General features: G+C 43.8%; 1 protein-coding gene across 2 annotated transcripts in view; it reads right to left on the reverse strand.

Moving 5' to 3' along the window:
- Positions 1 to 8,671: 8,671 nt before the first annotated feature.
- Positions 8,672 to 14,576, reverse strand: part of AFAP1 (actin filament associated protein 1) — a 174,783-nt gene continuing 168,878 nt past the window's right edge. For both annotated transcript variants that reach the window (XM_026648063.2, XM_026648062.2), the window contains one exon: positions 8,672 to 11,156. In XM_026648063.2, coding sequence (XP_026503848.1) covers positions 11,130 to 11,156 — 27 coding nt within the window. In that variant the 3' untranslated portion in view covers positions 8,672 to 11,129. The remainder of the gene's footprint in view (positions 11,157 to 14,576) is intronic.

The following is a 14,576-nucleotide window of genomic DNA, read 5'->3' on the forward strand; positions in this document are numbered from 1 at the left end:
TCCCCCCCCCCCCCCCCCCGGGCAGCCCTGCTGTTTGCTGGCATCTTCCTAAGGTGCATATACACAAAAATGAGTTCCTGGAACATCAATTCTACAGCTGGTGCCATCCTTATGATGCAGCGGCTGCTCTTCTTCCTCCAGCATGGGCTGGATAACTCAAGCCTTGTCTATATTGCTGGCTTTGTGTAGGTCAGGTGTAGCTACATGCTGCAGTGAAAAACAGGCTGTGGCCACACTTGTGATAGTGAATGGCTCTGGCAAGGGCTGAGGCAGTGGGGAAAGGCCCTTGCCAGAGCGTTTCCCTGCAGCTTGAGCAGTTCTCAGTGGTGGCGAAAGCCTCCACCAACTCCCTACTGCGGGGCAATAGCTGGACACTGCATGCATGTTTGAGTGTGTAGCGACCACTGTAGGGTACATACCCTAAAGTTCTGGCATATTTTTACTCTACTTGCTTAAGGAGTGCCTTAGCATCTATGCTAGGTATTCCCTCATGGGGGGGGGGGGGGGGGGGGGGGGGGGGGGGGGGGTGAGGTGGCATGCAGTGCAGTGTCTGTTCTCTACTGGCTCCTGTAAGTATAGACCTAGCCTGAGACTGGATTTAGCCCTTAAAGGCTGCAGAAGGGGCATGCATGCCTAGTTCAGCGCTTTATAGTAAGTGGTGGACCATTCTGATCTTGACTTAGAGTCACGTTCTCCCACTTAAGGTTGAGCTAAGGTTTACTGAGCACCTGAGTATGCTGGTATGAGATAGCAGCTCAAGGTAGTAGCTTTTAGTGCGGGGGCGGGGAGGGGTGTTGCACAACAAATTTTTTTGGTAGCCTCAGCATGCGGCCACCAACTCTTGCTGGTGGCCGCTCTGACCTGTTTTCCTAAAATACTTAATTAACTTCAGGAAAAACAAATAAATATGCACATATACATGTCCAAATCATTGTCATTTATTTATGAAGAGCTTTTTTACAGACTCAGTAATAAAAATAATGTACAGTGGTGACCCAAATCTTCCACCCAGACACCTGCTCCAACACCCCCACCCCCGGCGATCCTCCTGGACCCACTGCCTCCCCCGCTTCCTCATCGCTCACACAGGCCCTGCTGCTCTCCCCCGCCCCATTACCCGGAGGTGCTTTCTGTGACCTCACACCCCAAGCTCACCCCTGCTCCTTGACCACGGCGCCCAGTAAGTCTGGCCCTGCTGAACCCTGCTGTCATTGGGCTGAAGTCCAGAGCTTGGGGGATAAGGGTCCTGAAGCCCAGAGCCCTCCACCCCAAGGCAGGGGCTGAAGCACAGAGCCCACCACCAGAGCCCCACAGCTGAGGGGGGGTGAATGGTTAAACCCGCCCCCAGAGCCCCGCAGCTGAGTGTGTGTGTGTGGGGGGGAACTGCAGCCCTTCCACAGAGCACTTGGGCATTGCAGGGAGGGGCTTCCACTTTGTCCCCCTCCCTGTCAGGAAAACCCACTGGTGGCCGCGTTTGAGAAACGCTGTTTTAGTGGCCCAACGTCTGTTGGTGAGCGAGCGAGAGGGACTGTCAAGCCACACAGCGTGCTGCTTCAGGGCTGGCCATGGAACGCCCAGCTGCACAGCAAAAGACAAGGTGGAACAGATCGTTTAGCATAAGTCATTAGCACATATTATAAGAACGGCTACAATTTAGTCATGGGTATTTTTAGTAAAAGTCACAGACAGGTCATGGGCAATAACGAGTGACTTATCCGTGACTTTTACTAAAAATACCCCTAACTAAATCTTAGGTGCTGGGGAAGGGGTGTGTGTACACTCCAGCAGACACTGCTGCTCAGGGGGAGGGGTGGCCTGGGGCTGAGCTTGGGACCAGTTGTCTGGGGCCGCTGGAGGAGCAGCCGGTGCTGCTGGCCCCGGTGCCGTTCAGGCAGCCCTGGGGTCAGCTGCACCGGGAGAGCATGGAAAGTCACGGAATCTGTGACCTCTGTGAAAGACTTGCAGCCTTAATTACAAGGCAGTGGCTCCCAGGGGCAGTGAGTGGGCACCCCACCCCCAACCCTTCGGGGAGTCTGGCCCTGACCCTTCTGCATGCGGCCCCGCCTTGCATGGCAGGAGCCCTGAGCCCCCTTGCCCCACCCCACCCCAGCACGGCTGGAGAAACCCCAGGCTCCTCACCCTCCCTGTGGCCAGAGGAGCCCCAGGACAGCCTGAGCCAGCCAACCAACCCAAGCCCCCTGAGCAGCCCCCTTCCCCAAGGGGTTGTGTGCTGAGAGCCCCCTACAGTCAGTGCTTCCCAGAGCTGCCCTCCCCTCCCCTCCCCCCCCAACCAGCTCTCACCAGTTGTGCGAGCAGTTAAAGGGGACTGGGAGCTGAAGAGCAGCCACAGCCCCAGGGCCCTGAGTAGCAACCACATGAGGAGACGGGAACAGTGGGTGTCCGCTCCATGGCAGCAGCTACCCCACCCTGCCCAGCTCCGGCTTTCTGCCTCTGACCTCGCCGGGGCAGGGCCACAAGCCGGTGCGGGGGAGGGGAGGATGCGTGTGTGTGTGTGTGCCTGCACGCATGCCCACAGGACTGGTCCACTCTGCTTAAGGCACTGCCCCCCATATTTCCCAACTCCACCCATGGGCTCAGGCTTAGTGACCCCCTCCCCCCCCAGTTGAGACCCACTGTTGGAAGGGACTATTCAAGCTAGAATGGTCTGTTAACATCTCTACAGTCATAGGACAAAAAACGGTGGTTAGTGGGTTACAGATTGTTGTAATAAGCCGTAAAGCCAGTGTCTCTTGTCAGCGCATGATTTTAGTGTCTAGCAGAGTTACGGATTTAAGCTCCCAGGCGCCTCTTATGAAAGTGTTGTGCAGGTTTCCTTTGTGGATGAGGACTGTTAGGTCAGATACAGAGAGAGATCACTTTATGAAAAGTGTTCACCCACAGGTTATAGGGTGTTTTGATCTTTTATCGTTTTCCTGTGTGAGTTCAGTCGAGAGCATAAAGATTGTCTAGTTTCACCCACATAGTTGTTAGTAGGGCATTTAGTGTACTGGATGAGGTACACCACATGTTGTGATAGGCATGTGTAGGCGTTGTGAGTCTAAACCAGCAAAGGGGGGGTCGGGGGTGCCATTGTGGTCCTCAACTGGGATGACTATGTTAAGGAAGCCAACCAACAACTCTGACACCTCCTACTATAAAGAACTCTGAGCAGGCCCCCCCAGACACACTACAGTTTACCCAGGAACTTAAGGATATCATAAAATCCTTCCCTCAAACCCTCCAAGAGAAAGTCCAGAAACTCATGGCCCCCCACAAACCTACTGCAGGAACCGTCTACATGCTTCCCAAGATACAGAAACAAGGGAACCCAGGAAGACATATGATATCTGGCCATGGCACACTTACTGAAGGCATAGCAGGACTGCTAGAAACCATCCTCAAACCAAAGGGTCAGCTTCCTCCAGGACAGAATTGACTGCCTCCATTTACAACCTCCCGCAGAACACCATCCTTTCCTATACACCCTTGTCCCTTCCCTATACACCAAAATCCCCCACACTGATGGGATAGCTGCCTGCCTCAATTATATGCAAGACACTGGACAACTGTCAGCTATCCACCTCAAACACTTTGCCAAATTCATGCATTTCATCCTCATCCATAACAATTTTACATGCAACAACAACCACTTTGTCCAAAGCATGGCCAGAGCCGTGGGTCTAAGGATGGCTTCCCAAGATGCCAACCTCTTCATGAAGAAGTACTTCTGGACAATTACACCACAAAACCAGTCTCTGTCCAGATGTCTTAAACGCCCTCAGATTTCCACCACAACTTTAACAACCTCCACCCATCCATCAAATGCTCTCCAGAACACGCGGACAATGGAACCCTACAGACAACTATACACAAGAAACCCATACACCTTCACAGAGCCAATCCACCACCAAAAAAAAATAAAATCTGTTATATAAAACATCAGGCACGCACCTACCACAGAATATGCACTGAGGCAAAAGTCAAGGCTATTCACATTTAAAACTGCCTTCACCAAACAAGGCCGCTCCACTAGCGAAGTAGATTGCATCAGGGAATGGGCAACCCAAATACCCTGGGAGAACCTGCTTCAACACAGAACTAACCTCTGCCCCCCCTCCTCCCCCCAACTGCACACCCCTAGTTGTCACCTACTACCCACATTGGAACCCATATGGGATATCATCAAACAGCTACAGCCCATACTCGCTGCCCCCCCCATCCCTGAAAGAACTCTTTCCTGAACCCCCAGTTCTGGCCTTCAGACAACCCAAATGCAACATAAGAAGCAAGTTCCAGGACACACCAATTCAAAATGGCACCAGTCCCCGCTGGTACAACAGAGGCAAAACCATCTCCATGGCTACAATGATCAACAACCCCCACCCACCCACCCCAGCTCCCCACAACACTCCTTTAAAGATCTATGGGTCCTACACATGCTGCTCACATCATGTGATGTATCCCATCCAGTGCACTAAATGCCCCACTAATAACTATGTGGATAAAACCAATCACTACGCTTTCAAATGAACTCACACAGGAAAATGACTGGCAGCTCAGGTAAAGTCTTGAATGCTGCAAGATCAAGGTGAGAAAGTTCAGTTCACTGGCACCTGACCTGACCTACTGTAGTTTTGTTTTTTTTAAAACCTCAACAGTATGGATATTGGTGAACAATGATTGGAAAAACTGGCTGTAGAACGTCTACTAGTCTGTCATGATACAGCCAGCTTTCCGCTTTGTTTGCTCCACCGTAACAGGTGAGCAGCAGCAAAAACAATATTGGCGTTAGTCCACGTGCTAAACCATAGTAGTTGCTGAACTAAAACAAGGTTTTAGTGGGTGACTGTGTTGTTTATTTATTGAAGAGTTGCGTACAAAAATTGGACAACTGGCAGAAAAAGCTTCATAAATATGTGCTGAAAACTTTTTTTTTTTTAAGACATACATGGCAGTCTTCCAACAGTAATTACAGAAAGACATATCATTTTTAAGAAATCTGTAGGCCAAGCTTTGTCAGCCCATGCAGTGACACCTCATGAGCTTGTTATAAGAACATCTGGATTCAGGCATCAACGTGAGCTTGAAAACATCATGCTGACAGTATCGCGAGAGAGCAAGTTTTCCTCAAATGGTCAGCTGGGATTCGAAACCACATTTTTTCTTTTAGAGGTCAAACAAAAAGTACTTCCATAGCAATAGCAGAGTCCCCCATTAAAAAAAAAGAGTCTCTTCTAATCGCAGGTTACTGTGTTTTACCTCCCAAGATCGGTTCTCTAGCTGTGCAGGAGGATAAGCATTAAAAACTGTTAAAGAGGAAGTGTATGAATAGAAATAAAACATATTGAACCTCGTTCTCCTCTTTCTCCCAGTGGTGAGAATGCCATCCATGGCTCTCCTAATTTAGAGTGAATAGTAAATCAGACCCATTGTATATGTTATATGACGGGGTGGCCAAACTGCAGCTCGCGAGCCACATGTGGCTCTTTTACAGTTAAAATGTGGCTCGCAGAGTCCTCCATGCCCCGCCCCCCCCATTCTCTGCCTATTGGGGGATGCGGGGGGGGGGGGGCAGACTTGAGGCTTCTGCCTGCGGCAGGGTGGTGGGGCTAGGGGCTTCTGCCAGAGAAGACTGGTCCTTGCTGAGGGGTGGGGGGACGGACACACACAATTTAAAGGGTCGGGCCTCCCCAACAGCTTGAATCACGCCCCACCCCTTACCATCAGCAGCCCTCCCTGTAGCTCCGCGTGGCAAACAGCTGGGAGCTGCAGGTAGGGGGCCACTGCTTTAGCTCCCTGAAGCTCCCAGTTGTTTGCTGCTGCCTCTGCCCAAAGTGCAGCTCTCAGCTTGCCGGCTCCAGCAGCTGCCGTGCAGGGAGGGGGCCCAGCGGGACCATGTGACTGAACAGGGCCAGCAAACCCTGGCAAAAATCACATGCCCCCCTCATGTCGCCTCTGGCTTCTGCCCAAATGAGAGGGGTGGCCTGGACAGGCGCCTCCCACAGGGCTGAATCTCTGAGCTCCCACTCCCTGCAGGGCTGAAGTCCTGAGCCTGGGCAGGCGTGCCTCACAGGACTGAAGCCCGGAGACTCCCCTCCCCGTGGGGCTGAAGCCCTGAGCCCCGGCTCTCAAACTTGTGAAGATTGTCGTATGTGGCTCAGAGGGTCAGTAAGTTTGGCCACCCCTGTTATATGACATCCCAATGCAACATGCTAAACTTCAATGCACAGGGCTGGGTTTCTCGAGCCCTCATTTCAGGGAACAGGAAGTAAAATAATGCTCACACTCTTTACCCTGCTGTTTTATTTGCTGTCTGCTTTAAAACAATAACAAATTACTTTGCTAATCTCAAAGAATAGCCATTTTTCAATCCCATCATAAACTTGACTAAGTTCCTGTCATACAATTTCTGGGTCATAGATATATAAATGTTTTCCCCTGTTTTCCAGTAAGCTTTTTTTTTAAAATTACATCTGGAAATCTGCATCATTTTCTTATGAAACTCACTCCTCTGATGAATGTGTTTACTCTGATCCTAGCGTTTTTTTTAAAAGGTAAAGAGGGCAGGGGTGTGAGTGTGTGAAACAAGCTGCTCACTACATTTTTATTCTCTGTTTAAAAGACGCTCTCACCCTTACAACATCACATGCAAGCTGGCCCGAGAGAAAATACCAGGAGGAAGAGTCTGGACTAAAAAAAGGTTAATAAAGGCAATAACCCCAAAAACTAACTCATTGGCAGCAATTACCAACCCATTTAAAAATTAATGATGAACCAAGGAACAGCAGCTTTTTCCTTTTTAAAATCTTGTCAGGAACATGTAGTGCTAACTATAATGGAAGAAGCAAAAAGTAATTGGAAAAACTTATTTCCTTGTCATCAGAAGGGATTATTAAAGGAGACTATCCTTGATGCAATTAAATTAATTTGATTATCTAATACACTCTAGTACAGGAAAGGCCTTAAAATGTTTCATTGTTTTCATGTAGTGACAGATTCAGAGTTTTTAAAAAAGTGACAGAATGCTAACAGATGACAATATGAGGTTATTTTACAGGAAAAATGCTTTTGTAGCTGCTAAGAAGAAAACTGCTTTAGCTATTTTTTAAATAAGAAACAGTTGCGTTTGATGGAGAAGCTGACTTAATAAAAGAAAGTACTGTATATTTTGTCCTAATACTATTGCCAGTAAGGGGACATTGTCAGCCTGTTTCAAATCTCTAACCACTGAAATATGCATGTCTGCACTTAAGATTCCTTTGATAATCCCAGTTTATAAGGGAATTAGATGCCCAAATTCCATTGCATTTCAATGGGATTTGAGTGCCTAAGGGCCAAATTTTTAAAGGATTTTAGGCTTTGCTCAGCTGCAGTTTTCTCCTGCCACAAACGCTAAATGGTCTGAACTTTGTTTCACTTGTGTGGCATTACTTAGCCTTAGCCCATCAGCTTTACAATAGGTTTTTGGGAAGCTAAAGGGATAACATTGCAGTTAAAAAAAAGTTGTAAGTATCTGGAAGACTGGTAATAACTTGTGCCTCTTTAGAACCCATTTAGATGAGTCATGCCAGGTAAATTTTGATTTTCTTCTATCTCATCGATTTAGGTATTAATACCATGCTCATCTCCACAGTGTCAGAGTATTTCTAGTGAGCTGCTGAGGGTATTATGCATTAATTATGTTAACAACTACAAAGAAACAGTGATATAAACACTTCTTGTTTTGACAGGGTAATTTTTATTAATAATGCACATAAATCTGTCACACCTAGTAGGCGCCAGTCCTTTTTCACACTCTAAGACTTTCGGGAGAATAAACTAGAAAGACAGAAATTAAATGAAGTTAAAGACACACACTTGCAGGTGGGTCGACTTTGGATTTTTTTAACGTGATTTTCCATGAATGTGTCTCTAAAAATTAAATACATTGAGAAATACAGTAGAAAGAATATATTTACAATTATAATGGGCACTGCCAACATATCCAATAACAAAAATAAAACAAAAGCTTTTTTCATGTTTCTTGCATGCTTTTTTCCCCACAGAGATTTTTAAATATGATTTTGTTTTTTTTTAAAAATACAATAAGGAAATAATTACATTCTTAATATGAGAACATTATCTTACAACATACAATCAGACCCAATTAATTTGAACGTGTCTAAAAATGAAAAACTGATACTAAATTAAGTATTCTCTGTTAGAAAAATCAAAACACCAAAATCATCCTATAAAAAACACCTTTGGTCTCCCCAAAATTAGGATCCGATATTTAAAAAAGCACCTGATACAGTAATAGGAGTTTGTTTAGGAAGCACATGTGTAACATTTTCTCAAAAGACATAGAAATGTGATGATTTAAAATACAAGAGTTTTCTCTTTAAAATGTCATACTGTCTTATTGCTGAGTTTGCCTGGTAATTTTGAAATTTCAAAACTATGAAAATACAAACTTTGTTGCTTTTTATTAAAATTTGTACAGTAAGAGTAACAAGCAAAAAAATGAGTATTTCACAGCACTGAATATGTTCTGGAAAGAGGCTATTTCCGGAGTTTGGTATATTCTATATTACAATACCTTGGCCATTATATAGAATAGTCTTAGCTAGTATGCTAATTGCAAAATATTAGCAATGTACTTGCACATTTAGTTACACAATATGTCCACAATATGTCATTTAGAACAGGCATTTAGGGGTCCCATTCTTAAAGGTGTATGTGGCAGAATGGAAGAATCATTACATGGAGTTGTGCATCATATAAGCAGCCTGCAATTTGTCTGCTTAGAGGAATTGGCACACTCATCTCAGGCATGAGATAAAAAATTAACCCCAAGTCACTCCTCACTATGGGGAAAAAAGTTACAGAGCCAATCTGGGGGAAAAAAGACTCAAATTAGTTAGGCTATTGACTGTTCAGTGTTATTGATGTGGGACCACTTATTAACGGCAACTGTTTCAGCATCACACATGTTGACTAGAGGCCTAATTTGCATCATAAATATGTACAGATATAAATTAAATATTTAGTGAAATATACAAATAAATAACTTTTGAAGTAAAAAGCCTAAATGAACTTACTTTTGCATCAAACTTTTTTTCCTGATGTTTCTGGGATACTCTATAGTACTGTAGTCCATATCATGCAGCATAATTTGTGCCCTTTACCTAGAAAATGTTAAGGTCAATCTAAAATACAATACAATAGTCAGCTTTGAATAAGAGACAATGCTGACGTATTTTCCTACTGTATTTGCATTATTGTGGCCCCTAAAAAAGCCATACTCTTGGGAGGCAACAAGGCCTACTGCCATTTTGGACTCTGATCCTGCACCACTGAGGGAGCCTTGTCATTGACTTTAATGTGTAACAGAATCAGACCCTTAGTAGTGGGCCATTATGACCCAGTCTTTCAAAAGCGCTCAGAGCCCACAACTGGGGCCACATTTTTGGGGCTGCTGGGTGCTGAACATTTTAGCCTATGGTTGTAAGCCTGCAGTTTGCAAGCATGTATAACACCCATGGATGTCCTTTTGCTCCTTACTTTGAGTTTTACGTACCTGTGTACATTTACAAAGCTATGTAAATTATTACTAGTGATAGAACTGAAGGACTGGGCCACCAAGTGATCTGTTCTTCCCTTGATGTCTGTATTTGCAATGTTGCCAACTCTTCTGTTTTTATCAAGAGACTGGTGATATTTGGTGCCTTATTTAAAACCCCAGCACCTGGAGACAAGTGATTATGTCAAAATCTCAACTTTAGTTTCAAGTTCCTGATTGTGGAGATAATCTTGAAAACATGACCTGAGTGCATTATAAAGGCTCGAAAAACAGAAGACAAATAAAAATAACTTTTTTTAAAAAACAAAAGTTTCATGATTTTTAAGCCACTCATTAATTTGGGGGCTCGACTCATGAATTTTGAACAGTTGGGTTTGGCAATAAGGCATCTGACTTTTCAGCAGAGACATACACATAACAAAGGGAAAACAGACTTCTGAATTATTCATAGACTAAAAGGAAAACCCTGTCACTTGACAAACAGAAAATGAGTCCTCTCTCACAAATGTCTTGTCACTTCTTATTTCACCATCGTGTATAAAGGAGATTGGAAATTCACATTTCCTCAAAAATATTATCCAGGATCTGAAAGGACTGCAGGAAGCAAATACAATAGAGTTATAAAACCTGACTTTAACAATGTTAAAACAAGCAAAATAAAACTGCATGAGCCTTTTAAAGTTGCTGTTATTTAAAAATTAATTTTAGAGGCTGTCTGTGGGATTTTTTTGGGAGGTGCAGAAATGAAGCAACATACAAAAAGCACTTTGTTGCCTTTTTAAAATCATGCCCAAATAATTTTTAGACTACATGAGAGATGTTTGAAGATGACAGGTGCTTAGGCACAACAGCAACAACAACAATAAAAAGAACATATTAAAATGCATGGCAGCTTTTTATGTCCTGATGACAAAAGCATCTGTCTAAAATATATCAAAAAATGCTTCACAGCCAAGTTGTCATTCCATGGTCGTCTTATAACCATTGCGAAAAGAGTGGTGGGGAAGAGTTCCTGACTTCCCAGCTGAAACAAGTCATGTCGTTCCTGTGGAAACATTCCTTCGATCTCCTGCCAAGTGAACAGGTAACAGCTGAATGAATCCTAACGAGCAAGCTTGTGAAAAGTCCTCTCTCAGGTGGTGGAATTCTGAAAGTCAAAATTAGCCTTACTAGTACAACATATCTAAATTTATATTATTTCATCTGGGTCTCAAAGCGTGCACCAGTCTTGATTTCCATTCAGGACTTTTGATGCAATGTCATTTACATTGTGGGTTTAACCTCTTTCAGCAATGTAAACTTTCAGTTGCAACTATATGCTCCTTTTTACTAAGATTTTTACAAATAAAGTTGGAAATAAAGAGTTACAGGCAATAAAAAGGGGCACACTCAGTTACACAGTAATACAGTAGAAAGAGTACAGTCAAACGAAGGCCAAGCTACTGTTAACTGAACATAATTATAAAACCTTGTCACTTGACACCACTTTACAGATGAGTCTTTTGCAGCCTACGTCTTGGTCCATATGAAGCAAGGCCTTTAAGCAAAGTAAACAAATTTGTAATGCTTATGTTCCATTTTTCAGCTCCCATTCCTAGAAGAGAAAAATAAAAGATGGGGAAATATTATAGAAATCTACGTGTCTATACATACATGTACTCTGTATGCCATTATCTAAATCAGAGATGAAGATATTGAACAGAACCTGACCCAGAACTGATCCCTGTGGGACCCCACTCAATATGCCCTTCAAGCTTGACTGTGAACCACTGATAACTACTCTCTGGGAACGGTTTTCCAAGCAGTTATGCACCCACCTTATAGTAGCTCCATTTAGGTTCTATTTCCCTAGTTTGTTTATGAGAAGGTCATGTGGGACAGTAACAAAAGTCTTATTAAATTCAAGATATACCATATGTACCGCTTCCTCTCTATCCACAAGGCTTGTTACCCTGTCAAAGAAAGCTATTAGGTTGGTTTGACACGATTTTTTTTTTAAATTAAATTAAATTAAATTAATGGAGATATCCTATCTCCTAGAACTGGAAGGGACCTTGAAAGGTCATTGAGTCCAGCCCCCTGCCTTCACTAGCAGGACCAAGTACTGATTTTTGCCCCAGATCCCTAAGTGGCCCCCTCAAGGATTGAACTCACAACCCTGGGTTTAGCAGGCCAATGCTTAAACCACTGAGCTATCCCTCCCACCCCATTTGTTCTTGATAAATCCATGCTGTTACTTATCCCTTATCATCTTCTAGGTGTTTGCAAACTGATTGCTTAATTATTTGCTCTGTTATGTTTCTGGGTACTGAAGTTAAGTGCATGACCCAGATCTGCAGGGCTCCCTGAACAAATGCATGGGACATGAGGCAGGGATGGGCTGAGGCCATGCTAAAGCCATGCAGACATAGTCTTTGGTCTGAAGTATTATCTGTGGAGCAATTACACAACTGATTCAGAAGTGTGTGTGTGTGTGGGGGGGGGATTCTTCTTCCCCATTTCCACTGCAGAGACAGAATAATAGAAATGTAGGGCTGGAAGGGACCTCAAAAGGTCATCTAATCCAGGCCCCTGTGCTGAAGCAGGCCCAAGTAAACCTAGACCATCCCTGACAGATGTTTGTCTAACAGGTTCTTAAAAACCTCCAACAAGGGGATTCTGCAACCTCCCTTGATACTTAACTAAATTATCCTTATGTTAGAAAGTTTTTCTTAACGCTAATTGGGCTTGATGCTGGATTCCTGAATTTGTCGCTCATTCCATAATCTTTAAGAGGTCTTTCTCACTGACAACCGGCAAATATCTTGCTGTTGCTTGACAGCAATAATTTATCTTGTTAAGATAATAGGTGCATCATTCCAACTGCATGATCTTTTTTGATGTTACAGTCATGGCAGAGCACCCGTGGTGACCCATAGCTGGTGTCCCTTAGGCAGGGCCTACAGCCGGCCCTGCCCTTAGGGATGCATGAACAGAACAGGCCCCAGAGTCTGAACTTTTAGATTTGAGTTGGTTCATTAAGCATAAGCCGCTCCCCAACTCCGTTACTCTCTGGAACACCCCCTCGGGCTCCTGTATTGTCAAGATATTTCTATTAGGGGGCCAGAGGTTTGAGAGTCCCTCTGCTAGATGGGTTGCTCTGTTCTAATTCCTCCTGCTTCCCCTTTCAGAGTGCACTATGTGCGCTAGAGTAGTCTCTAACCAGACAGGCCCCAAAGCATGGGAGATGAGCAGCCACTCCAGCAGAGTGTGCGCAGCCCTGAAGTTACATTGTGCCATATAACACTCAAATGAGGGAAGTAACAGATAAAAGGGCTCATAGCAGAGAGAGTCAGCGCACCAGGGGTCGGACACAGAATGGACAGAGCTGGGGAAAGAGAGTAAGAATGGAGGCAGACAAGGGGTAGAAATAAAAAGATGAAGCGGATCAGATAAGTATCCAAAATTTTCAGGGTTTACGCAAACACATCCTACCTATTGTGAAATGTATCCATTGCTAGGAACTTTAGAGTTAGCACAGACATGAAACTTGCCTCACCTCCCACACACTATGAGGGAGGTTACATATGCTGAACCAATTCCACTCTCCGGATGCTCACATACAACTCCCACTGATTAGTCAAATCATTAAGGACCAAATGGGCCTCTAGGCTTACTCATAACTACACAAGGCCAAAACATTAAGTGCCAAATTCCACCCTCATATTTGTGCATTCAACTCCCATTGAAATTAATGTGAGTTGCAGATGCATACCTGATGGTGGAATTTGGCAGTATCTAGTTGTGAATGAGCTCAGTACAGTTTGGGTCGTATTATCTAATTCAGCTAAATTTCACTGTTAATATTTGGAGTATGAGGTTTTATGAAAAGGTGGCAACAGCTGTTAAATCTGAATTCAGTATGTGGAATTATTTTCCATTGATAGAAAAGTAGCTTCGTATTCTTTTAAATAGTCTAATCCTACACCCAAGATTTTTCCAGAAGAGACTCTGATTAACCAATACTGTTCTTTAAATCTTCTATTCACAACTAACAGAGCAGATTTTGCTGCATGGCACTATTCTGAGCAACTCTTGTAGCTTGTAAAATACATCAGTAAGTGAATAAATAAATTGCTAATATATAGTCTCTTTCATCCCAAGAACTTTACTTTTCAGAAATGGGGAAACTGAGGCACAGATAGGGTTAGTGACTTGCCTTATGTCACATGACAAGTTTGTGGCAGAGCAGGAGAGCCCAGCTCTCCTGACTCTCAGTTGTATGTCCTAGCTACTGGATGGTGTTCCCTCACTAATGCTTTGCTAAAATGCATTTGTTTGAAAATTCTGCTGTCAACACTGCAAACGTATATAATGAATGAAAAATATATATCTTAGCATCAATGAAATGTTAAAATGCTTCCTACAATACAACAAATATGGTTGTTTTAGACAGAATAATGGAGTGCACTATGAAGAACAGATGTGTAGGGGTATTGTTTATAACTGTAGTTAGCAATGAACGGACCAAAACAACACAAAGATGTCAGCCCCATGCCAGCAGTAACACTCCTTTCTACATGCTGTACGAGTTGTTCAGTAACATACCTTAACTGGCCAATTCAGCCAGGCTCAGAAAACTGTCATGAAAATCCCATTTAACATAAAGCACAAGTAGCACGTCTATTAAAGACTATATTAATGGGGTAGGAATGCAAAGTTTCATCCAGGCGCTGGTCGGAACAAATTAAATTCAACGGATTTCTACTTTAATTGTACAGCAAGAGTGGTTGCTTGCACAGTACATTTTCAATTACTACAGCCTAGAACTATTTAGCTCATGCATCAGCTGGCAGTGATTATATCTGATATTCTTTTGATTACTAAAGCATTGGGTTTAACAATGACACTAAATGCTTATTGACTAAACCCATTAGGGTAATGGTGAAGGGAGTAAAGGACCAGTCTGTATCACAGGCCATTTACAGCGAACTCCATAAAAGAACAGAGAGAGATACAGAGTCAAATCTATCAT

The sequence above is a fragment of the Terrapene carolina genome, unplaced genomic scaffold, assembly GCF_002925995.2.
Source record: "Terrapene carolina triunguis isolate 2854851 unplaced genomic scaffold, T_m_triunguis-2.0 Scaffold66, whole genome shotgun sequence".
Classification (NCBI taxonomy): domain Eukaryota; kingdom Metazoa; phylum Chordata; order Testudines; family Emydidae; genus Terrapene; species Terrapene triunguis.